Source organism: Lynx rufus, unplaced genomic scaffold (genome assembly GCF_022079265.1).
Source record: "Lynx rufus isolate CCGP_SWC_20201006 ecotype Redwood Valley unplaced genomic scaffold, mLynRuf1.p SCAF_26, whole genome shotgun sequence".
Taxonomy (NCBI): domain Eukaryota; kingdom Metazoa; phylum Chordata; class Mammalia; order Carnivora; family Felidae; genus Lynx; species Lynx rufus.
The window spans coordinates 8,492,754-8,514,019 of NW_025814841.1; the positions used below are offsets into that span (position 1 = coordinate 8,492,754).

Sequence of the window (21,266 nt, forward strand, 5' to 3'; positions counted from 1 at the left end):
CAGATAAGGTCCTTGGGCAGAGATGCCAGTTAAAAGTTCTCCTAAAAATAAGAGGAGATAATAACCATGCGAGCACAGTATGTAAGTTCTTCCCCACAGAGGTGTTCGTTTTCCTTTTAAGACACAAGGCATCCTGGCCTCAGAATATTCCTGAACATCCATTTTCTACCCCTGGTGGAGGGAGGACACCCGCTATGCCCCTCTGCGGCGATCGCAAGTGCCTTCTCCGTGCCGCGTGTGGGTCCCTCAGCACCCTTCCTCGGCCACTGCTGTGAGCCCGGAGGCAGGCTGACACAGCCTGTGGCATGCCCTTGCGCCCATTATGCAGAAGACACGTGCAGGCACCACGGCTCCTGAGAATTAAGTGCAGTGGGGGGTGATCCGTCTGCTCTGGCTCCACTCAGGGGCCCCGGGACCTCTTAGAAACAGGGTGGGCGATCCACCCTGCTTTACAAAGGGAACAAACATAAATGGCAAAGAGCCCCGAAGCCACATGGGATCAATGTGATTTTCCTCTCTGTCCTTTGATTTAATAGCAGGAATTAGATTAGGTGTAAATAGTATAAAGCCCAAAGGAGACACCTGTAGGTTATGTTAAAACTCTATTCACCTGGCAGAGACCCCAGTCCCAACATTCCTCTGGTATCATGATCCCTGAAACTTCCATCTATCGTGGCTGGCTACTGAAGAGAGAAATGAGAGAAAACAGGTTCATGAGCAGTCCCTCTGCTCTGCTTAGGAATAAGTTTAGGATATCAGGACCGGCTCACTGTTACTATGTGGACGTAGAGGGGCCTGTAGAAATTCTGTTTCTCTATTGTGATGGAGAATTGGCCAGAGCTTTAAGGATGATCTAATCCAACCCTTTCACTTTGCAGCAGTGGGATGTAAGGCTCAGGCCAAATGATGTGTGTAAGATCACAGAACTGAAGGCAAAACTGGGAGTAAAGCTCAGGGACCTTCCCACAGACTCGCCGTGGCCTTTGCGATAGCTCGTGGTCTAGGGCACTACCAGGGTAAATGGGTGCTGAGGGCTGGTTCTATGTATCGCCCAGCAATACTCACACCAAACCAGCCAGGGCACTCAGGTTACCCAGGACCCAAGTTACTGTCGGGGAGGTACTGCAGCAGCAGAGACAGTGGCACCCGGCGGGCAGAGGGTTGGCATGGGCAGGCCCCCCAACAGTGGTGCTGAGCAAGACAGTGTAGAAGGGGATCATCCTGAGAGAGCTGTCTGTTTCACGAGGGCTCCAAGAATAAATGACCATCCCTTCCACCAAGCAGCCTGGAGGCCCCAGATCCTGGTGAAAAGGGTACCACCTCTATATGCCTACAAAGAAGAAGTAACAGCTCTTCCTTCCCAACAAATGCTCAAAAAGCCTAGCCTTTCCTAGGAAACCCGGTCCCCCATGCCGAACACCCTTGCGGGGTTTGCCACTCCATACATAATTGAAGTGCCTTAAGGAAGCGTAAATAATCTTTTTCTATTTAATCTTCGGGGCTGGAGTCCTGAGTGCGTCAGCGTCCCTCCTCACTCCCGAGTCCAGGCACGGAGACTCGAGTGCAGCCACCAGACATAATGGTTCAGCAGGGCCTGTGTTAATGCTTGCACAGTAGTGTGTTAATGAGTGTTAAAACTGACATCGCAAATACAGCGTTCTCAATTTTGAAAATTACAACTCTGTAACAAGTCATGCTGTTAAAACATACAGGAAATACCAGTTAAGCCTTCAAGTAGACAACACGCAGCCTGTACAGATCACTGCTATCCCAAAGTGCAGAACAAATCATTTCCTTTGAAATGAGGCAAGAATTAGCAGGTAGTTCAGTTATTCGAGTACTAAGAGAAGTAGAAATAACAAATCCGAATATTAAATACCAATTACTACCTTAGGAGCTACAAATCGGCTCGGCATTGCAACATGCCCCTCCTCGGGAGCAAACCCAGGAAATGAGGGCCTTTGGCAGAAAACAAAAACCTATAACCAATATCCATGCGGTCAAGACACTGTGTCACTTCCCAACTGGCACTTTTGAAGTGCTCTTCACATACGTAGTGAGAAGAGCCTGGTCCATATATTTGTCCCAACGGCATTGGAAATGCTGAGAGGGAGCTGCTCTTGAGCCACAGCTGGAAATAAGCAACCTGAAGCTTCTATCGGGTCCCCCTAGAGGAGGTATATGGGTCAGTCTGACAGCTTCGTGGCCGAAGACATCACCTCATAATTATAGTCTTAACTCCAGAAACAGAGCACAAAATTAACCTGATCCTCCCTGATTAGTTTCAGAGGCCAGAAGAAACTGCTACATAAAGACGTTATCTAGTATCAGTCAGAGCCCAATTGAGAGCACTTGTGAACTCTGTCCCTCGGTGGTACTCTGGAGGAGAGGAAGGTTCTTTCTCCTGGGCCACAGTCAGGTGCCATCCTTTGTGGGAATTAACTCCAGGGTTCAAGCCAGCTGGGTTGTTCTCTCTCCCTCTTATCTGAAACCACCACTTGGAGAAGTCGATGCTATTAGGACATTCTCATGCTCAGAAGTGACTGCCGTTCCAGGATGGGCACAACAATATTTTATACAAGTGTATAAATATATACAAGAGATGTTAAAAAGACAGTCTCTAAAGCACTTTGGGATTCCCCCAATGAAAGGCACCAAAAAAATGCAAGTCATTACTAAAATGAAAAGTCAAGTTTTCTAGCGTTCGCATCTGCGAAGAGCAACCACTAGGGATATCTCTTTTTTGGTGGTAAAACCTGCCTGTTGAGAAAAATACTCATGAGAGTGACTGAGTTATTCTGCCTCCTTCCTTGTTTCAACTTTTTCATGACCTTTGTGGCCCGTGACCATGGACACCATGCTCAGTGACCTGGTACCATCATCCTTGCCAAACTGAATGGTCCTGACAGATTTGTACCCTCCCCTGCCCTCAGTGCAGCTGGGAATCGTTTCATAAATTCTCTGCCATCCAGTGCTGGAAACATGAGCCTAGTGCAAATGCTAAAAAACAACCTGCTCTTCTGACCTGGTGGCCAGTTGCCCCTAAGTCATCGCATCTCTCCTGATACTTCTGACCAAGAGACGAAGACGGTAAATTGTCTGGCATTAGGAAGTGGCCACCTCCTCGCCCTTCCCCCATGAGGCTCCAGTACGATGGAAGGATTTGAACTTGGAACTCAGGGGTGTAAGGGACTGGTGCATTCATCCAACAGATTGCTCACTCTGTAGAAGCCATGGCAACTCTAAGTAGCAAAGCCTTCTGACAAGATCCTGAGGTATGTGTTTTCTTCAACCAGCAGAAGGCCCCAAACTTGCATAAAAAGCCAGCCTTTCTCCTCGCTGAGACCCCGGGATTCGGCAGCCTTTTCAAAGACCGAACAGTAACAAAAACCAACCGACGAACCACCTGACTACCTGGAAGATAACAGAGAACTACATTACAAAGAGGCCCAGATTGCCTTCACCATGTTGTGTGCTAGTTGACTGAAGTAGAGGAGAGAGGGCATTGTGGAGAAGGAAAGCGTTCTCAACCTTCAGCACAAGCGGAGAAATTTAAAGGTCTTTTAAGTAGCAGCAAGCTTTGCAAGAAGTTTGCCATTATATGTGACATTTTATGAAGTAACGATGTTTTGTCTTACAGCTCTTTCCTTGCTCCTGGCCTCTCCCCACCCTCTCCCGTCGAAAGGCTGTTGAAAGGGAAATAATCACTACAGTATTTCCATCCTGGGTAAGCCACACAGCCTTCATTCATGCATGGCTATATTCTGAGTACACACTTGCACGCCGCCCGGTTTCCATGTCAAACCAGGAACTCCAGGGCAATTAGAGCATCCTATATAACATACTGTATCCTGGAAGCAAAATTACCTAAGTTCTGCTTGGAAATAAAAGGGCTCTCATTTTATGAGCTACCAGAGCAGGCAACAAAGTTTCTAAGCTACTGCCCTTGCTAGCAACCCAATAATGTTTGCCTCAGGGAGATAATACAACAGTAAACCTCTTTTTAGTTGAGAAAGACAACACGACCTTATTTCTAAACATCTTAAAAAAATAAATATTTCAAAAACATGCTTTGATCTAAGACATGGCAAAGTTTGGTCAATGGCCTAGACCAGGAACCTCAGCCAGAAATAAATGTCTCCACGGCCACCGTAGGAAAATGAAGGCCTGATTTTGAAGGTCTTCAGGTATCCTGCAATTTAGCCCCCATTTAGCTGAAGCCCTGTCCCTAATGCTTCTCTTTTGGGAAAAAAATACTCAACCTTCACCACACGTTTAACTAAGTAACATTCTCTAAAAGTGACATTTACGAGATGAACATCAGTGTACCCATGCAAGCCACAGAGTTACAGATGATTTGTAAAAACAACTCACAGCCTTGCATCGGTCATATGCGCCTAACTTCACGTTCTTTGTTTTGGTATCGAAACTAAATGAAAGCAATGGATAGAGAACTGAGATTTTGTTTTCAGCTGACTGGGCAAAATCTCATCACATCCTTGCTGACCTCACCAATGTGTTTCCACGGGACAGAGTTGTGGGGGCTTTTTGTACAGAACTCACATGACAACCTCAGAAACAAGAGCACAAACAACTCACAGACAGTACTGGGCCACGAGCACTAGAAGAGAGTACACAATAAACAGAAAAAATCAGCATTCTGGGTGGTACTCATCTGGCAGAAAGGTGAACATTTTACGCCCACGATGCAAAGACCAGTGAGTGTCATTTCATTGAAGGGTGCAAAGGCATGGTGTCTGACACAACACCCTCTAAAAAGGATTCTAAATACTGTAAAAGCAACCTGGGGTGCACAACCCATGCATCTCTCCCCTTTGGGGCTGGGCATACTCCTTACGCCATAACTCTAAGGTGCCTGGACTGTGCCAGAGGCACCAGAGGCAGCTCAGCAACGTAGGTTTGAGGATGACAAGTCCTCTCGGCTAATGTAGGGAATCATTTAAACTTAGTTCACTTGGTGAGCTCCTGCTCATGTTCGTCAGGCTTGCCATGAGGGATTTAACTTTATGTGCATAGTAGTCCCTTAAATTGACAGAGGGAACCTCCTTCATTCCATCTCCGAAGTCACAGCTGCGCATGGCACTCTCAAGTTGCTTTTGGCGCCGATAAAAGTGGGAGAACTTGTTGAAGATCAAGGTGATGGGCAGTACCACCACCAGGATACCCGCCAAGATGCAGGCAGAGGCGGTCAGCTTCCCTGCGGTGGTTCCCGGGACCACATCCCCATACCCCACAGTGGTCATACTGACGGTGGCCCACCACCAGCAGGCAGGGATGGTGGTCAGGCCCTCATTCTCCTCCTTTTCAATGGTGTAGGCCACTACAGAGAAGATGGAAATCCCCACAGAGAGATAGAGCAAAAGCAGCCCTACTTCTTTGTAGCTGTATTTCAGGGTGGCGCCCAGGGAGCGGAGGCCAGTGGAGTGTCTAGCCAGCTTTAAGATGCGGAAAATCCGCATCAGCCTCAGGACCTGGGCCACCCTGCCCAAGTTGGCCAGGGTAGGTGTGCTCTCTACCACCAGATTCACCACCAGAGTGATGTAAAAGGGTACAATGGACATGAGGTCAATAAGGTTTAGGGCATTCTTGAAAAATTTGAGGAAGTCAGGGGCCACAGCAAACCTGGCCACCAGCTCAAACGTGAACCAGGCGATACCAAAGTGCTCCACAATTTCGAACCTGGGGTCCTCTCCAGGGTTGCCCTGGCTGTCAGGTATTTGGAAGTCCGGCAGGCTATTCAGGCACATGGTGATGATGGACCCCAACACCACCAGGATGGACAAGATGCTGAAGACCCTGCTCAAGACCGAGTAGCCAGGGTTGTCCAGCGCCAGCCACAGCTGCCTGCGGAAGTTGCCCAGCGGCTGCCCATCAAACTTGGAGGCATCGTTGTAGAAGGCCAGGATCTCATCGAAGGAGGATGTGGTGCTCTCCTGGTCGCTCTGCTCATCCCACTTCTCCTGTTCGGGCTCCACTTTGCGGCCATGGTAGCTGTAGCTGCAGCAGGAGTCGATGAAGAACTCGTTTATGCCCCAGTACTCGATCTCCTGGCTGAAGGAGAAGACGCACAGCTCGGCCATGACGTGAAGCTTGCCAGTGTGGTAGAAATGCAGCACATAGGGGAAGAGCTCGGGGTTGCGGTCAAAGTAGAACTCACGCTGGACATCGTCGTAGTCATCACAGAGCTCCAGAATGGCCTCGCGCGAGTGGCAGAGCAGCAGGCGGCCCAGACGCGTCTCAGGAAAGCGCAGCAGGGTGTGCGAGCGCAGCCGCCTCTTGAAGCCTCCTACGTTGATGCGGATCTCTCCATCTTCGACGTTGGCCTCCGACACGTCCCACAGGCTCCGGCGGGTCATGCTGGAGACGCCCGGCCGCCCGTGCCACGCGGGGGCGCTACACCTGAAGGCAGAGGAAACGGCGTCCTGTGAGCGCGGGGTGCCCAAGACCACGGCTCCCCTCTCCTGTCTCCCCACCCCTCTCTGGCGAGCCCAGTCCTCCCCAGGCGGGCCTCTGGGGGCTGAAGGGCACTGGGATAGGGGGAAGGTTCCGTGGGGTTTGGCCCCCTCCCAAGGAAAGGTTTGGGAGGAGAAGGTATGTTTTCAGTAGCATGGCTGCGCCTCCATCCCCACCCCAGGGGTCCTGTCGGTCGCTTTACGCTTGTGGGGGTCGCGCCCCCGCGGCTCAGAGAGCCCAGGGGGGCTGAAAGCTGACCTTGCCCGTGGGCAGGCCGAGGAGACACCCCCGCCCGCTCGCCGCAGACAGGCGGGACTGTACCTGGGATGCGCACGGGCAGGGCTGGGCCGAGGGTGGGGGACGCGCAGCTTCGGCAGGGGGGGCGGAGAAATTCACCGCTCGAGTCTGTAAACCCGGGCTGTGGGTAGGGGGCCAGCCTGGCGTCCCCTGCGTCCAGCCCTCACGACTGGAGCCCCCTAGCCCCCCGCCCCGGGCCTCCCCGCCCGCCTGGCGCGGTGCCCGGGAGCCGCGTGCGCCGCGCCTTACCCAGAGGAGCTGCCCAGGCTCGCCCTGCGCGTTCTGGAAGCGCTTACCTGCAAGCACCGGGGCCCGCGGCCGAGGCCGGCGGGAAACTTCCCCGACCTGCTTGTTAGCATCTCTGCGGCCGCCGCTGCCGGCTGGCTGTGCGTGTGCGCGCGGGTGCGAGTGTGTGTGCGCCTGTGTGTGCGCCCGGCGGGCCGGCGGGCGGGGTCCGCCAAGCGTCTCCTCCTGTCTCCGGCCGGAGATGCTGCCGCCGCCCGCAGTTGCGGGAGGCTCACAGGTGGCTGCGTGGCCCCGACGCTTGCAGAGCCCCCCTCTCTCGATCCGCATGCCCCTCAGCGCCCGAGAGAGACAGCAGCCCGTGCCGCAGGCGCCGGCGGGAGCGGGAGCGGGAGCGGAGCCGGTGCGCCTCGGCTTGGCCCTGCGCTGGGGCGCAGAGCAGTGGTGCTGAACGGACAGCTCCACGCGCCCCACTCCGGGGCGCGGCCGCCGCCCCAGACTCCGGAGATGGAGCTGCCGCCGCCGCCTGAGCTTCTCGGCTCTCCTCCGGCGCGTCACCGCGACCCTTTTGCGCCCGAGGCTCGACGCAGGGCCGACACCTTTCCCATCCCTTGATGACAGCTATTACTGCCACGATCCCTCCTCCCAGGGCGCAGGCAGGGGACTGCCTACGGTGACCTTTCCCCACTGGGTGCTGGGCAAGAGCCCGGCCGAGGAAGGAGGGGTGGCTTGCGCGAGTCTGGGGGAAGGGCAGGGCTCCAGGGACCCCAGGTTTCCCCTTTTAGGGACCTGATGAAAAGTTTCCTGAAGCTGGGGGTGGGGGTTAGCGAAAGGCAACAGGAGGGAAGAAAAGGGGCAGGGAAGCCTGAGGTCAGCTCATCTTAGCTTGCCAGGGGTGGGAGCGCAGGCCCCACCTCTTGGGAGGGAGTCAAGGGGTTCTTTGGGGGAATTCTGTGTGGGTGCCGTGTGTGTACAGGCCAGTGGGGTGTGCAGGCTTTATAGGAGAGTAAGGAGCTCTGTGTTTGTGTGCGTGTGTGTGTGTGTGTGTGGTCTGAGGACAGTACGACTTTTCAGTATCTGTGTGCGCAGTGTTGGTAAAAATGGAACCTCTGAAGGGTGAGGAGATGTGCAGTGTGCCAGAACAGGGGAACCTAGGGCATGTCAGTGTAGCGTGTCACAACGGGTGACTGTTAGCTCTGTGTACTGTGTGCTGTACACAGTGTAGTATTCAATGCGACTGTGACAGGGTCTGTGTGTAATAAAATAAGAACTGTGTGCCTACGGGCTCCGTGGGGACTGTGCAGGTCTGTGAGTCCAGTGCTGATGTGCTCAGTGTCTCTGTCCCCATTCCCCAAGAGACTTGTGGCCCAAATCTGAGCTCTCGGTCTCCCAAGATTGTTCCTTAAGTCACCGCCTGTTGGGCCTGAGTTGAGAAATAGACCCACAATCTCTGGGGAGCCCCCTCCCCTTGGTCTTTCAGCCCTTTCATAGTCCCCATTTGCAAAGACTGGAGCACCTTGTGAGCTTAGCAGGGAGCTAGCGGGCCACAGGTCTTGGTCCGAAGTCCTGGGGAAAGCCCCTGCGGTGTGGCTCTGGACTCACGGGGCAGCCAGCACAGCCACGGTGGAAAGCACATCCCTTCTTTCTGTGGGTCTGGCAATGCTGTCCCAGTTAGACAGGTGCTCTGTGGAGCTCCAGTGCTTTGGGGCTCCCTGGAGGGCCTGGGAAAGACCCTTGAACTGGCTCTGTGCGGGGGTTCTTGGATCCAAGCCTGGCTTCACTTAGAGGAGACCATGCCTGTGCCAGCCATTTGCCTCAGGATATGTGGGGAGGTGGGTGTGTGCAGGTGTGTTGTCTGCTGAGAGGGCTCCACCCCCACCCCCATGTCACTGCAAGCACCTGCAAGTGCAGGGGTTTCCAGGGAAGCAGCACATGTGGGAGGGGGATGAACAGGGTGGCGAGGGCCACATGAGCATCCCTTCTCTTGTGTCTGATGTTTTTAGAGAGGGGTGTGTGTGTGTGTGTGTGCGTGTGTGTGTGTGTGTGTGTGTGTGTGTGTGTGAAAGAGAGAGAGAGAGAGGTGGCGGAATCTGGCATTTGTCGTCTTTGTCTCCGTCCCTGTTTCTGTCAGGTCTGCATTTGGAGTACGTGCACTTCATCTCCTACCTAGTTCTGTTGGACCCACCATTTGAAGTCTGTGGCTCCCTCTGCACCTGGCTGGGTTGCAGTCTGGAGGCCCCTGGGTGTCCTTTATCCCCATGGGAGTGCTGCTGAGAGTGTGCCAGCCCTTGCTGAGGGTGTGTGTGTGTCTGTAAGTACAGGCGTAATCGCTGTGTTGCTGCCTCTTTCACTCTTCTTCAACCCCCTCCCACACCTTGGGGGTGGCGGCTGTGAGATCTCCCTGCTGCAGGTGCCCTTTGCAGCAGCACCTGTGGGGCTGGCTTTATGGGCCCAGTGACTTGCCGTCTCTCCCTTCGCTGTCATCATCGCCGTGTGCTGCCTGGCTGCCCCAAAGCTTTCAGCCCCCCTTTCTGCTTCACCAGCACATGTCTGTATGGCTTCTGCTGCATGGCCACCATCCCCAGCCACTCCCATTCCCTTGGCCTCGCTCCTGAATCTTCTGGTTTAGCTCAGTGTATAAATCACCTTCTCCTGAAGAATTTGGAGGGCTCCCTCCCCCCACCAAAAAAATGCTTGGGTTTGATAACTCTGGGGTTCTCCTCCCTCCCCTGCTTTATGTATCTGCCTGCCTCCTTCTGTTCCTGTCTGTTTTTGTTCTTGCTCATTCCTTCTTCCTTTATGGTTGTGGGAGATTTTGCTCCACGGGCCCATAAAGACAGAGCCCCCTCTGCCTTCTGTTTCTCTTTGTTTCTCCCACACCCGCGACCACCCGGCCTGTGCTCTACTCAGGCCCACTGGGCTCTCACCCATCTCAGCTCTGCACCCTGCTCCTGCCAGCCCCCCTCCTCCTTTCTCCTTTCCATTCACCTTCCCTTCCTCCCTCTCTGCCACTCCCTTGTCCACTTCCGCAGCCCACGGAGCGATGCCAACATGCCCCCAGCTACTTGGCAGCCCACCGTTCCTACTTGCCCTTTGTAAGCTTTGCCTAGAGTCAAGGACAAGCCCCCCGCCCACCTTTCCTTGAAGGGAAAATGAACTTAAGGGCTGCAAAGAGAAGCCCAAGTTTGGGGCATCCCAGTTATTTCTTGGAAAGGCTGAGGCAGAAGCTCTGTGTGTGACAGATGCCTTTGCAGAGGGTTAAGTGTATGTGACAGGCAGAGCCACTTGTTTATTTCCCAGTCACTGTGCTGAAGAGAAATGGAGCCATCTCGCTCCTTCTGTACCGGGGAAGCTGGCTGTGTTTATGGTTTATTTAGAGGTCTGAGCCCTGATCTTAAAATACAGCTCCAGGCACACATCAAGGCCTACCCCCCCCGCCCCCCCTCCCGCCCCGGCTGGCCCTGCCAGGGAGATCCTGAAGGGGTGGGGTGGGGGAGGGTGGGAAAGGCACCCTGGGAAGGGGGACAAAGGGACCCCCAGGCAGTGGCCCAGATCCCTGCACCTGGGTGACTATTATCTCTGCCTCCCCTGCCAGCAGCACTGATCTCTCAGTGAGCCCACACATCTCAGAGTCGGCTTTTTTCTCTGACAGGCGAGGGGGCTGCTCTGGCGGCTTGGCTGAGGGGGCTGGGCTGCCTGACCTACATTCCCCGCTGCAGAGAGCTGAGCGCTCATGCCTGCCATCCCACTGGAGTGGACTATTCACCTGTGTCCATCCTGCCCCCTGCCAGCCACCCTTCCCAGTGTCTCTTAAAGACACAAACCAGGTCATGTCTTTCTTTTCTGAAAACCTTCCAGAGGCTCCCTAACAAACTGAAAACAAAAGCCACTTCCTTATCACAGTTCCAAGACCCTCCACGATGCACCCCTGCCCAGCTCACAGACTTCATCCCACCTGTTTCTTCTCTACCAAGTATGCTCTAGCTACATGCCCCTTTGCTCCATCCACAGGGCCTTTGCACCTACTATTCTCTGCTCATCACGGCAGCTCGACAAGGCAGGTTTCCTGTAGCTCAGGTCTTGTGTTAAATGTCACCTCCTCAAAGGGGCCCAACTGCTCAATTTAAACTGGATCCCGCATGGGGCACCTGGATCATTCAGTTGGTTAAGCGTCCGACTTTGGCTCAGGTCATGATCTTGCGGTACATAAAGTTCGAGCTCTGAGTCAAGCTCTGTGCTAACAACACAGAGCCTGGAGCCGTTTAGGGTTCTGTATCTCCCTCTCTCTCTGCCCCTCCCCCGTCCCTGCTCACCCTCTGTCTCTCTCTCTTCTCAAAAATAAACATCAAAATAAATTTTAAACTGGATCCCGCAGTTTCTATTATTTCTCACACAGAACTTATAGTAAATAGTTATTGAACATGTGATTGAATGATGAATGAACGGGGCTCCAACTCCTATGCTAATGTCGCTCTGGGCTAGCCTGAGTCTTGACCCCACCTCCTCTTCCTCTGATGGATCAAGAAGGCAGTTGGAAAATGAGGAGTTGCTGTGCCTGGGGCTGTGGCTTGGGGACCCCAGACTCTGGGGTGCTCTCCCAAGTAATTGGTTAGACTAATGGGTCTCATCCCTGGCTGCACATTAGAATCACTCAGGAACTTTTGAAATAGTCAATGCCCCTGGATGCCTGGGGTCTCACCCTAGACCAATTAAATCAGAATCCCTGATGTAGGGCCAGGGAATCAGTGTTTTCTTAAAGCCCCTAAGTGATTGCAATATGGAGCCAAGATTGAAAGCTTGAGCCGCGTGTCTTTGTGAACGTGAACACAGCGTGAACACAGAACTGTATGCCTACGTGCAGCTCAATGGTCAGCACCAAAGGCAGGGGCTGTATCTTGCTCAGCTTAGTAAACACTCACACCCACCCCAACTGTTAAGTTGTGCCTGCCCCAGTGGGTACCATAAATGCTGGTATAGGTGTGCCTCTCAGAACCACTCACTTTAATGATAATTTGTGATTAGGAATAGTCAAGGTTTCTTCCCTACCTCGGAAGAGGATGCATTCATGAGTGAGCCTTTATTATGTGAACAGCAGTGATGGGGACTGGGAACCAGGGAGCCAGCAGGCCTGTCTAGGTGGATTTAGGGTAGAAAGGGCACAGAGAAGTGGCTAGAGGTGGAGGCAGACCAAAGAGAAGAGGGAAGCAGGAGGGGGAGGGGGCAGGTCCTGAGCTGGGCAATTGGCCTGAGCCTTGGGAAGGAGGGCACTGGGGAGGGAAGGAACGAGACGTGTGGGAGATTAAGAGACAAAATGGGGGACAAAGGTTTTAAGTTTTGCTGCATTATGAATGCAATTCCTCATTAAGTGTTTTCTCAAGAGGCAACAGTAAATATTTCTATCACTTTTGTATTGTTTTTCGTTGCAGGACTGAATATATTATAGGTGGGTCCTTGCCTAGGCTGTTTGCTTTTATCCCCAGAGACCACCCTCCCCTCCTCCTACAGCCCTCCATCCCTAGGCACCCCTTGGAGGTCGACAAGGGAGGGAAGGTTGTTTCTGAAGGGCTCCTTTTTGAGTTCCTTAGTAAAAAGAGATGTCCAGAGGTCCCACAGCTGGCAGGCATAGGAGTTGGGGCCTCAAGGTCCTGACTCTTGTGTCTCTCTCTGAGAGCCTTCTCCTTGGGAGGCCCTCCCTAGGAGCCCTGCTGGCTACTGCTCCATGCGGGCCCTTCCATGGATCTCCCAGAATATCCTGGGAAGAGGCTGAAATACTTAAGATAAAACTGGTTAAATGCAGACTTAAGGTCACCGCAAGGGAAATTACTCAGAGGACAACATGTCACCCAGGTAGCAGCCCTCCCAGTCTCACCTTCACCTGCCTCTTGGGCTCTGTCTCCTCCCTACCCCAGGCCTTCCTGAAAGCTCACGGTGTGGAGTTTGAGCCACAGAGACCCAGGAGATCCCCCTCTCTCTGCCTCAGACATGTCATTTCTGTTGTCCCTCCTCTACTGACCCTTCTCTGGGTGACTGTCAGCTGGACTGAAGCCTCCAGTTCTCAGCCTGGCCCTAATCTCTGGGCCTATCAAGACACTAGATCAGGACAATCTGCCTTAAGGCCCTCACTTGTGGGAGTGGCATCTCAGCCCAGCAGGTGGCTGATGAAGATAAGAAGGCAGAGAAAATGAGGCTGAGGGTGAAGACAATGAGGGCAGCAGCAGAGGGAAGCCTGAGTGCTGGGGGATGTGCCCTGGAGGCAGGCTGCTTGTGTCCCAGTCCAGCTCTTCTTTCTCCATATGCCTGGCGAAACATTTGCCCCCTCCATGCTTTGAGGTCTTCATCTTGAAAACCTGTGACAGTTCCAAACTCACAAGGTTATCGTGAGAAGAAAAGGAGCATTAAAGAGCTATAGCAAGGCCTGGCACATAGCGAGTGCTTCAAATGTGAACCGTGACCAGTACTGATGGCTGAGCGCTTGTGATGTGATCTGCCTTGTGTTAAGTGGGGGGTTGAGACTCAAACATGGCTCTCTGGTCCCAGATATGCCCTCTTAACCATCTCAGGTAGATGCAGAATTAGTCAGGGTAGGCTAATTGCTATAATGAATACCCCGCAGATGCCGATAGTTTAACATGATAAAAGGACCATTTCTTGCTTGGGTTATACTGCAACTGGGTGTTTGGGAGCGGCCTTCCAGGACTCAAGTGATCCCAGTCTCCTCCCTAGAGCAGCTTCCAGGACTTTGGGCCCCTTCCTTGGGATCCTCTGCATCAAGATGGCACACGAGCGAAGAGAACGTGGAGGATGGCACGAAATGTTTCCAGGGCCAGGTCTGGAAGTGGCTGACTGCGTTTATGCCCATATTCCTTTGATAGGACTTAATCACATGGTCCCATGTAACTGGAGAGAGGGGGAGAGGAGGTTGTAGAAGAGAAATTAGCATTCTCTGTTGCCATGCATGTGTAGAAGCCGGTAGACGTCCTGCATCCATTCTCCGGAGATAGGAAGAGAGAACACAGGAAGATGCCCCCTGGCTGTTTACCACGAGGTGGCTGAAGGTGTCCCAGCTGGAAGGGCTTTCCTCCAGGACGCAGGCCCAGGGTGCCCTGTCTCTCTAGGAGTCCTGAGCCGTCACTGAGGAATGGTTTTGTCTCAGATAAGGCCTTATTCCCCTTTTTTCAGAACTTTCCCACACCACGTATTTGAAGAAAGGTGTCAGTCCCAGTTCTTGGTTGGAATCAGCAGATAATTAGGCAGAAAAAGTGTGTAATAAAGGAGGTCACAAACTTCTAGGAGAGAAATGAGACTTGGAAGCTGCAGAAGCTAAAACCCCACCCCCTTCCTCCTGCTTTGATCTTCACTCCTTCCCTAGGCTGGGAACTTGGGAGAAATTACTCAGGGAAAGAGTCCCTTTCTGCCCTGGCCTGCATTTCATTTATCATGCCCACCCATCTACCCTGGGACACGTTCCCCGCTCCCCACACCTCCCTCAGCTCAGAGGTGATCAGAGCTGCTGCTCTCAGGCCCTCCCTCTTCCGTGAAAGTGACAGCCACCCAACTATCCATCTATCGCCCATCGATTGATCCATCCATCCACCCACTTCCCATCCCACACCCTGGATGCCTCTGTGGGCTCCTGTTTCTATGGTTACTCCAGGGCCTTAGTTTGCTTTGGGTTTGCTGAAAGATTCTCCTTTCTAGACTGTTCCCAAAGCAGCCTTACTGCCGGACTCAAACCCTTGATTGCTGGTAGGTTGTCCTGCTTCTCACAGCTCTGCCTACCTGCGGATCACACACTGCTTGCACATCGGTCCATCAGGGTGATCAGCTTCCTAGATTTAAAATAACAGCTTTCTAGTATTTGAACAGAGAGGTGATCTGGAAATACAACGTCTGGGAGGCTGCCACAGGAAAACAAGTGGAAGTTCCCAGAGATAGGTAGGGCCCCTTTGCGATAGTAACAAAAGCTAACATTTACTGGGCACTTACTATAAGCCAGGCACTGTTCTAAGGATTTCACGTCCATGAACTAGGTCAATTCTCACAACGACTCTGTGGGGCACGTATTAGGATTATCTGAGAGGAAACAGGCACAGAAATATTGAGTAGCATGTTCGAGGTTATAGAGCTAACCGGCAACAGAGCTGCGATTTGGAGCAAGACAGTCTGACTCTAGAGATTTCTTCTTACACACTGCATTCATGACCTCTCTACAGCCTTTCCTTCCGACTCCTGGATTCTGGAAGCTTCCCTGATTCATTTTTTTCAAGATACGAAGTAGGTTTCGAACACCTCCCCACTACTCAGCTCTGCTCTGAGGGCAATGAATGCCCACATGCGAGAACTCCCCACCCCCACTTTCCACCCTAGACCCACTCGACAGCAGCTTTCCGTTGCTCAGAAGACTGGGTGGGCCACAGCTGTTCTCATCAGGAGCTCTCTGACCCTCCCCACCCTCAGCTGGTCTGTCTGTGGGCTCTAGAGGTTTCCTCAGGTCATAGCCAAGTGGCAGCTTGTCCTCAGAGGCCTTCAGGAGGATGGGAAGATGCAATCCCATCAGAGAAACCCAGCTGAGGGAAGACACAAGATGTTCCCCACGAGTGACAAAAAACCAATTCACACTCTTTCCTGCAGCCAAAAAATTAAGCTAATTTTTCACTTCTCTGCTTACGTGCAACTCAACTAAACATAGGCATCTAAGAATGCAAACAATGACTAGATTTTCTTAATTTAGGGCAGTTTTAATTAAATCTTGCTAAGATGACAGAGGGTCTGGATATTTTTATCATGGTAGGAAGCAATGTGATTGGGAAGAGGTGGGGAACATGATGCTGGAAACACCTCCCTTGCCCATCTCCCATCCCGGACTGACCTTCCAGGCCCACCCCATTAAGCACAGCTCCTGAGAAAAGGTGCGGTCTTCTTGAAATTCTGGTTTCCTTTGCTCTTTTTTTTTTTTTTTAACAGACTAGTTTCCTTACACCACGCTCTTTCTAACTAACTGGAGTAGAAAAATCCAAATGATTTGGGGGGAAAAAAGTTTATAAATTACAGAGTTATTTTTGAGAAAACGTTTGGACTTTTCTGAAGTTCATGGCATAAGTATGAAGAAACCAAAAGTTTCTAAGGTAGAGTCTTCCAGTGCATACTGCTCACCCACATCCAGTGTTCCTCTCTCTTAGGCATATAGAAGGATGGCATTTCCCCATCCTCTCCAAGTTTGAAGGAACCACGTGACTTGTTCTGGCCAATGAGCTGTGTCTGGAGGTATTGCGTCCTATGTGGGCCAGAGCACTTGACTGCCGGTGTGAGAGGCTGCAGCTATTTCTTCCCTTGCTGTGAAAGTACATATTGTGATGATGATGCAAAGCAGCCTGGATCCTTGAGCACCTACATAGAGCACAGCCGCCCTGGATGTTCCTGGATTTGAAGCAGACTCTTGTGTGTTTGAGGGATACCTTTTAGTTGGGCTATATTCCTGAGCTTTGAGGAGAGTTGGCTGTTTCCCACAGCAGAATCTCTTCCATCCTGATTAATACAACATTTTTTTTTCTAATAATCGTTGTACAATAGCACCCCATTATTTTAATTATTTTATATGAGACTATTTTGGAACTTCAAAAAATCATTGGTCCTACATAGTCTGGAATAGCCCATAGTCTGGGCTGAAGTTTACTTTTGCCAGATCTGAATAAGATTGCTGGAGAACATATTTAATTTATTTAAATAAAACGTATGTGTCAACAGGAGGCTTTCAAATTTACCAAAAGTCCAGGGTAAGGTTAAAAGCAGTCCCTCAGAATAAAAGTAGTCAGAATGGGAGGCATATTCATTTCTCAGAGAATTATGCGTGTGGGCAGGTCCATGAGTGAAAACATTGACTTATAGAAGCGAACAGTAACTGAGTGGTTGAGAAGTCCTGAGAAGATGTCTGAAGAAGAATTTTAAGAAGTTTTTCCATGATGTGCTGCCCGACCAAGAAAACCCCTGTTAAGCTATATTAGTGAAGGTAATGCCAACAAGTATAATAAATACATGTATTATGTCTCAAGTGTGATAGAAGTTTAATTCTTACTCACATAAAGCCCAAAACACTTGTTCTAATTGGTGGATCGTTGCCCTCCAAGTGGTGAGTCGGGGAACTGGGCTCCTTCCCATAGTCAACACCACCTTCCAATGGTGCAGAGCTCATCTGCATTCAGCTACAAGGCAAAGGAGGAGGGTGAGGATGAATGTGGGATGTTTTTACAGCCTAGACCTAGAGGTGGTGCACATCATAGCCACTGGTGTTTCGTTGGTCAGAACCCAGTCATGTGACCCCTCCTCATCGCAAAGGAGGCTGGGAAATATTCTGTAGCTGTGCAGCCTGGAGGAAGAGGAATCAGGCTTATAAAGACTTGACTGGTTTATGTCACAAAAGGTCTTAATTCTTTCAAAGTTGGATTTGAGTATGCTTCGAGAATGCAATTCTATGTACAAAGAACCGTAAATGGACCAAACTGTGTGCAGGTTCCACTTGGGGGCCCTAAGCAGGCCCTAAAGGACAATATTCTGCTTCTTAGATTAAAATAATAGTCATAGACCTGAGCCACAGATACACCTTCTGGGATTCCCAAATTGTTGAAATTTAAATACACAAGTGTAGGTGAGTCACATACAAGCAGTGACAGCGCAGGAAAGCCTGAGAGAAATGGTGACACATACTCTGACATTAAAATTGCCATTTTCAAGAATTAAATGAATGCAGGGCCCTGGCAATTGGTTAAATGGAGGATGTCTACAAGAGCTCTCTCTGCCGATTGCAAGTTGGACATCAGCATTTAATCCAACCCTCATAGACCTCCAAGTGTCTTAAGACATAAGAGATTCTTGCATAAGGAGTGGAGAAGTTAATGCTAAACACAGTTAGACTAGTTCAAAGTTGTTGCCCTGCTCTAGCTGGGGTCAGCTCCCCTGGAGCACGACTGCTACCGCGAGGCTTGCAGTCAAGTTGGCTTTGAACTGTTTATACAAGCTGACTGCTACTAGCAACATAAGAAGTTTGCAAAATGTTCTGTGCAAGGAACCAGAGAAAAGGGCCTTGAGTTGTGTTAGTGCTTCTTGGAAGGTTTCAAGGACGGCAAGCACTGAAGGCAGAGAGAAGACACTGTTAGATGAAGTACAAAACAGCAGAGATTGTTGGCAGCTCTCCAGCCACCAGGCGTCTGATTTAGTGGCCGACCACCTCACTGCCCCAATGCAAGTCAAGGGTAGAGTGGAGGGAAGCTAGGATTTATATGTTGAGTTCATAATTAGGAACCTACCAGCAGTGCAAATGTTTCCTATGCTGCATCCCCAGGGGAGCTGTGGAAGCTGGCTTGGATAATGAGAAGCACTTGGATCAATCCTTGTGGGAGAACAATCAGCAACTTTTAGTAAAAAGTGGCTGAGCAATTTGAGATCTGGTCTTAAACTTGGAGAGACTTCCTGAATTCCCTCTGTTTGAGATGCCTAATTGAGCCTGAGGAACAAAGAAAGGCAATATGGCGCTCTCTGGGAGCAAGATGAAATAATGGAATTCTAAATGGGGCGGTCGGGATAATTTGGGGGACCAGTGTGCCTCAACTTGAGAAGCAAGATGGATGGGAGAGCAGCTTCCCTAGTCCCACTCAAGAGACACCCAGATCCAGCCCAGGACTTAAGTTGAAGACAGTATCCCTGACTGTGCTCCCAGAGGGGTAACGTTGGTCACATAGAAGCCATTTCTCAGGCCCCAGAATGAGTGAGACAGTGTCACCCTTAGGCTGCCCTGAACATCGGAATAAGTGACATGTGCATTTTATTTGCAGCATTTCCTTGCAGTTGTTGCAAGGAACAACATCGCAGCTTGTAACTCCGAGGAAACATGGTCGGTGGGGATTGCCAAGGGGCAGGGACTCTGGTGGAAAAGGCTGGGTGGGTGGACTCAGATGTTAATGGTGCAATAGGAAGCAGTGGAGGCATGCTGCAGGGGTGACAAGCCCACCACCTTGCGTCTATGTGTCTCCAAACTGCCTCCGGAAAAAGAAGAAAAGAGAATCTAGATTGAATGAGGGGATATGTTGAACATGGAGAGAGCACTCACTGGTCACAGGTTAATATGACGTTTTGACCGTGACTGCGTACTTCTGGAAGGGAGTTATGCAATTGGTTTGTTGGTTCTGGAAAAGTTGGAGGATTTTATTGCATGGCCTTGAGAGGGAGTGGAGCATAGGTTGGTGGCTTCTCATACAAAGAGCAGCTAGAATAATGCAAAATCCTTGTGCCACCTTATTTAGAAAACCCGTCCCCAAATCTCCATTATTCCTCAAAGATTTAAGAGTTGAATGTCTGTTTCTTTTGACCGTGAAAGACCTGAAAAGGCCATGAGGACCCTTAAATTTATGTGGGTAATACTTAAAAAGGCACATAAAAATGAATGTACTGATTGAAAATAAGCCTCATCTAAGTATTAACACCAATTGGCCAAACTTTTGGGGAGGGTGGTGGTGGATATTTGTTGGTACATAATTCATTGTAATAATGAATTGCCGTTGTAAAGAGTATACCACTGGATATTAGGTTTTCTTTTTTTAAATTTTTTTAATGTTTATTTATTTTTGAGAGAGAGAGAGAGAGAGAGAGAGAGAGAGAGAACAAGTGGGGGAGGGGCAGAGAGAGAGGGAGAACAGCATCTGAAGCAGGCTCCAGGCTCTGAGCTATCAGCGCAGAGCCCGATGTGGGGCTCCATCTCACAAGCCATGAGATCATGACCTGAGCCAAAGTCAGATGCTTAACCAGCTGAACCACCCAGGCGCTCCTGGACATTATGTTTTCTGTCATAGGACCTTCAGATGTACCAAAGCTCTTATTGATCTAAGGGTAAATGATTACATGAGAAGAAGCACTTAGAATCTGCTCCCCACCTTTTCACTTCCTCCTAGTGCCTGTACCATTTATGAATGGCTTTGTCTTAGTAAACATGTGAATATGTTGTGTATATGGAGAAGGAACTTATCAGAGGGCTGGTAGAAAAGAACACAGTGGGATCATATGGACACATTTAAGATTACTAATTAAGTTATACACTGTCGACAGAGAGAGAAATATAAATGGTGCAGGTGTTTCCATCAACCATATCATTCAATGAGCAACAATTTCATTATTTATCTATCCACTCGGTCACACCTGCATACCTAATTCTCAAAAGAGAGAAAGAAGAAAGAAAGAAAGAAAGAAAGAAAGAAAGACAGACATTCAGAGTAGCCAAAATATGTCCTATCCCAGTTCTCTTTCCTTCATTTATTCAACAAATACTCATTAAGACTCCTGAGCAAGACAGATGAGTAAAGGAGTCAAGGGCATAAGACCACATTGTAGATGAGGTCCACATGTTAGGGACACCTGGGGGATTCCCGATCCAAAAGGCAATCCCTATCCCTCTGTCCCATTATTTCTAGAAGGAGGGAGAAGTGAGAGGACACAGCTCACATGTCTCCACATGTGTTTTCACAGGGAAGGGAGGCAGATCCTTGGGATTTCAGCCACTCCTTGGCCTGTGCTCACTCCCAGCTCTGACTTACACAGAGCTTGAGTCAGAGATGGCCTTCTAAGATCTTCCAAAGCCATTTTTGCCAGCCGGGTTTTAATGCAATAACCACTGAGATATTCCATTATTCTCTAAATCAGTGGTTTTTAATTTCCCCCCTTTTCTAACAGCCCAGATCAGAAATAATGTGGAAAAACTTAGGAAACACAAGTGCAAAGATAATGAGGCTGATTCAGTGGCCTTCTATCCCAACAAAATCTGATTCTTGGGCCTCTGACTTGGGTCAGTTCTTTCCTTCTGGATGTGTGGCACTCTCTGGCCAAGGAAGGGACCACTGAGGGTGTTTGAGAGACACAGGCTTTCCCTCCATCACCCAGCCCAGCCTAGAAGGCATTTGGCAGAGAAGGTGTAGGGGATTGTCCTGAGCTTGAAGACAGCTGTGAATGACTCAGAAGGGACTTCAGGTCAGTACAAGGCCCCAGAGCCATGTTGACCATATTTTTCAAGCCTTAAAATTGAAACACATGGTTTGACACATGAGTTACAATAGGACAGAAAATCTGGAATTAGAAAATTCACATTGCAGGGTGGTATTACTGAGTCCAAAGTGGGATTGGGAGGTTTGCTGTAGGTTGACCTGATGATCCGTATGTCAAACTCCCAGCATCTGCTTACATGAAGTGACATGCACAGGGCCTTTGTTGGCTGG

General features: G+C 50.4%; 1 protein-coding gene across 1 annotated transcript; it reads right to left on the reverse strand.

The window, feature by feature from the left end:
- Positions 1-4,943: 4,943 nt before the first annotated feature.
- Positions 4,944-6,377, reverse strand: KCNS2 (potassium voltage-gated channel modifier subfamily S member 2). Its single transcript, XM_047088861.1, has one exon. The coding sequence runs from the start codon at positions 6,375-6,377 to the stop codon at positions 4,944-4,946; it is 1,434 nt and encodes a 477-aa protein (XP_046944817.1).
- Positions 6,378-21,266: the final 14,889 nt, after the last annotated feature.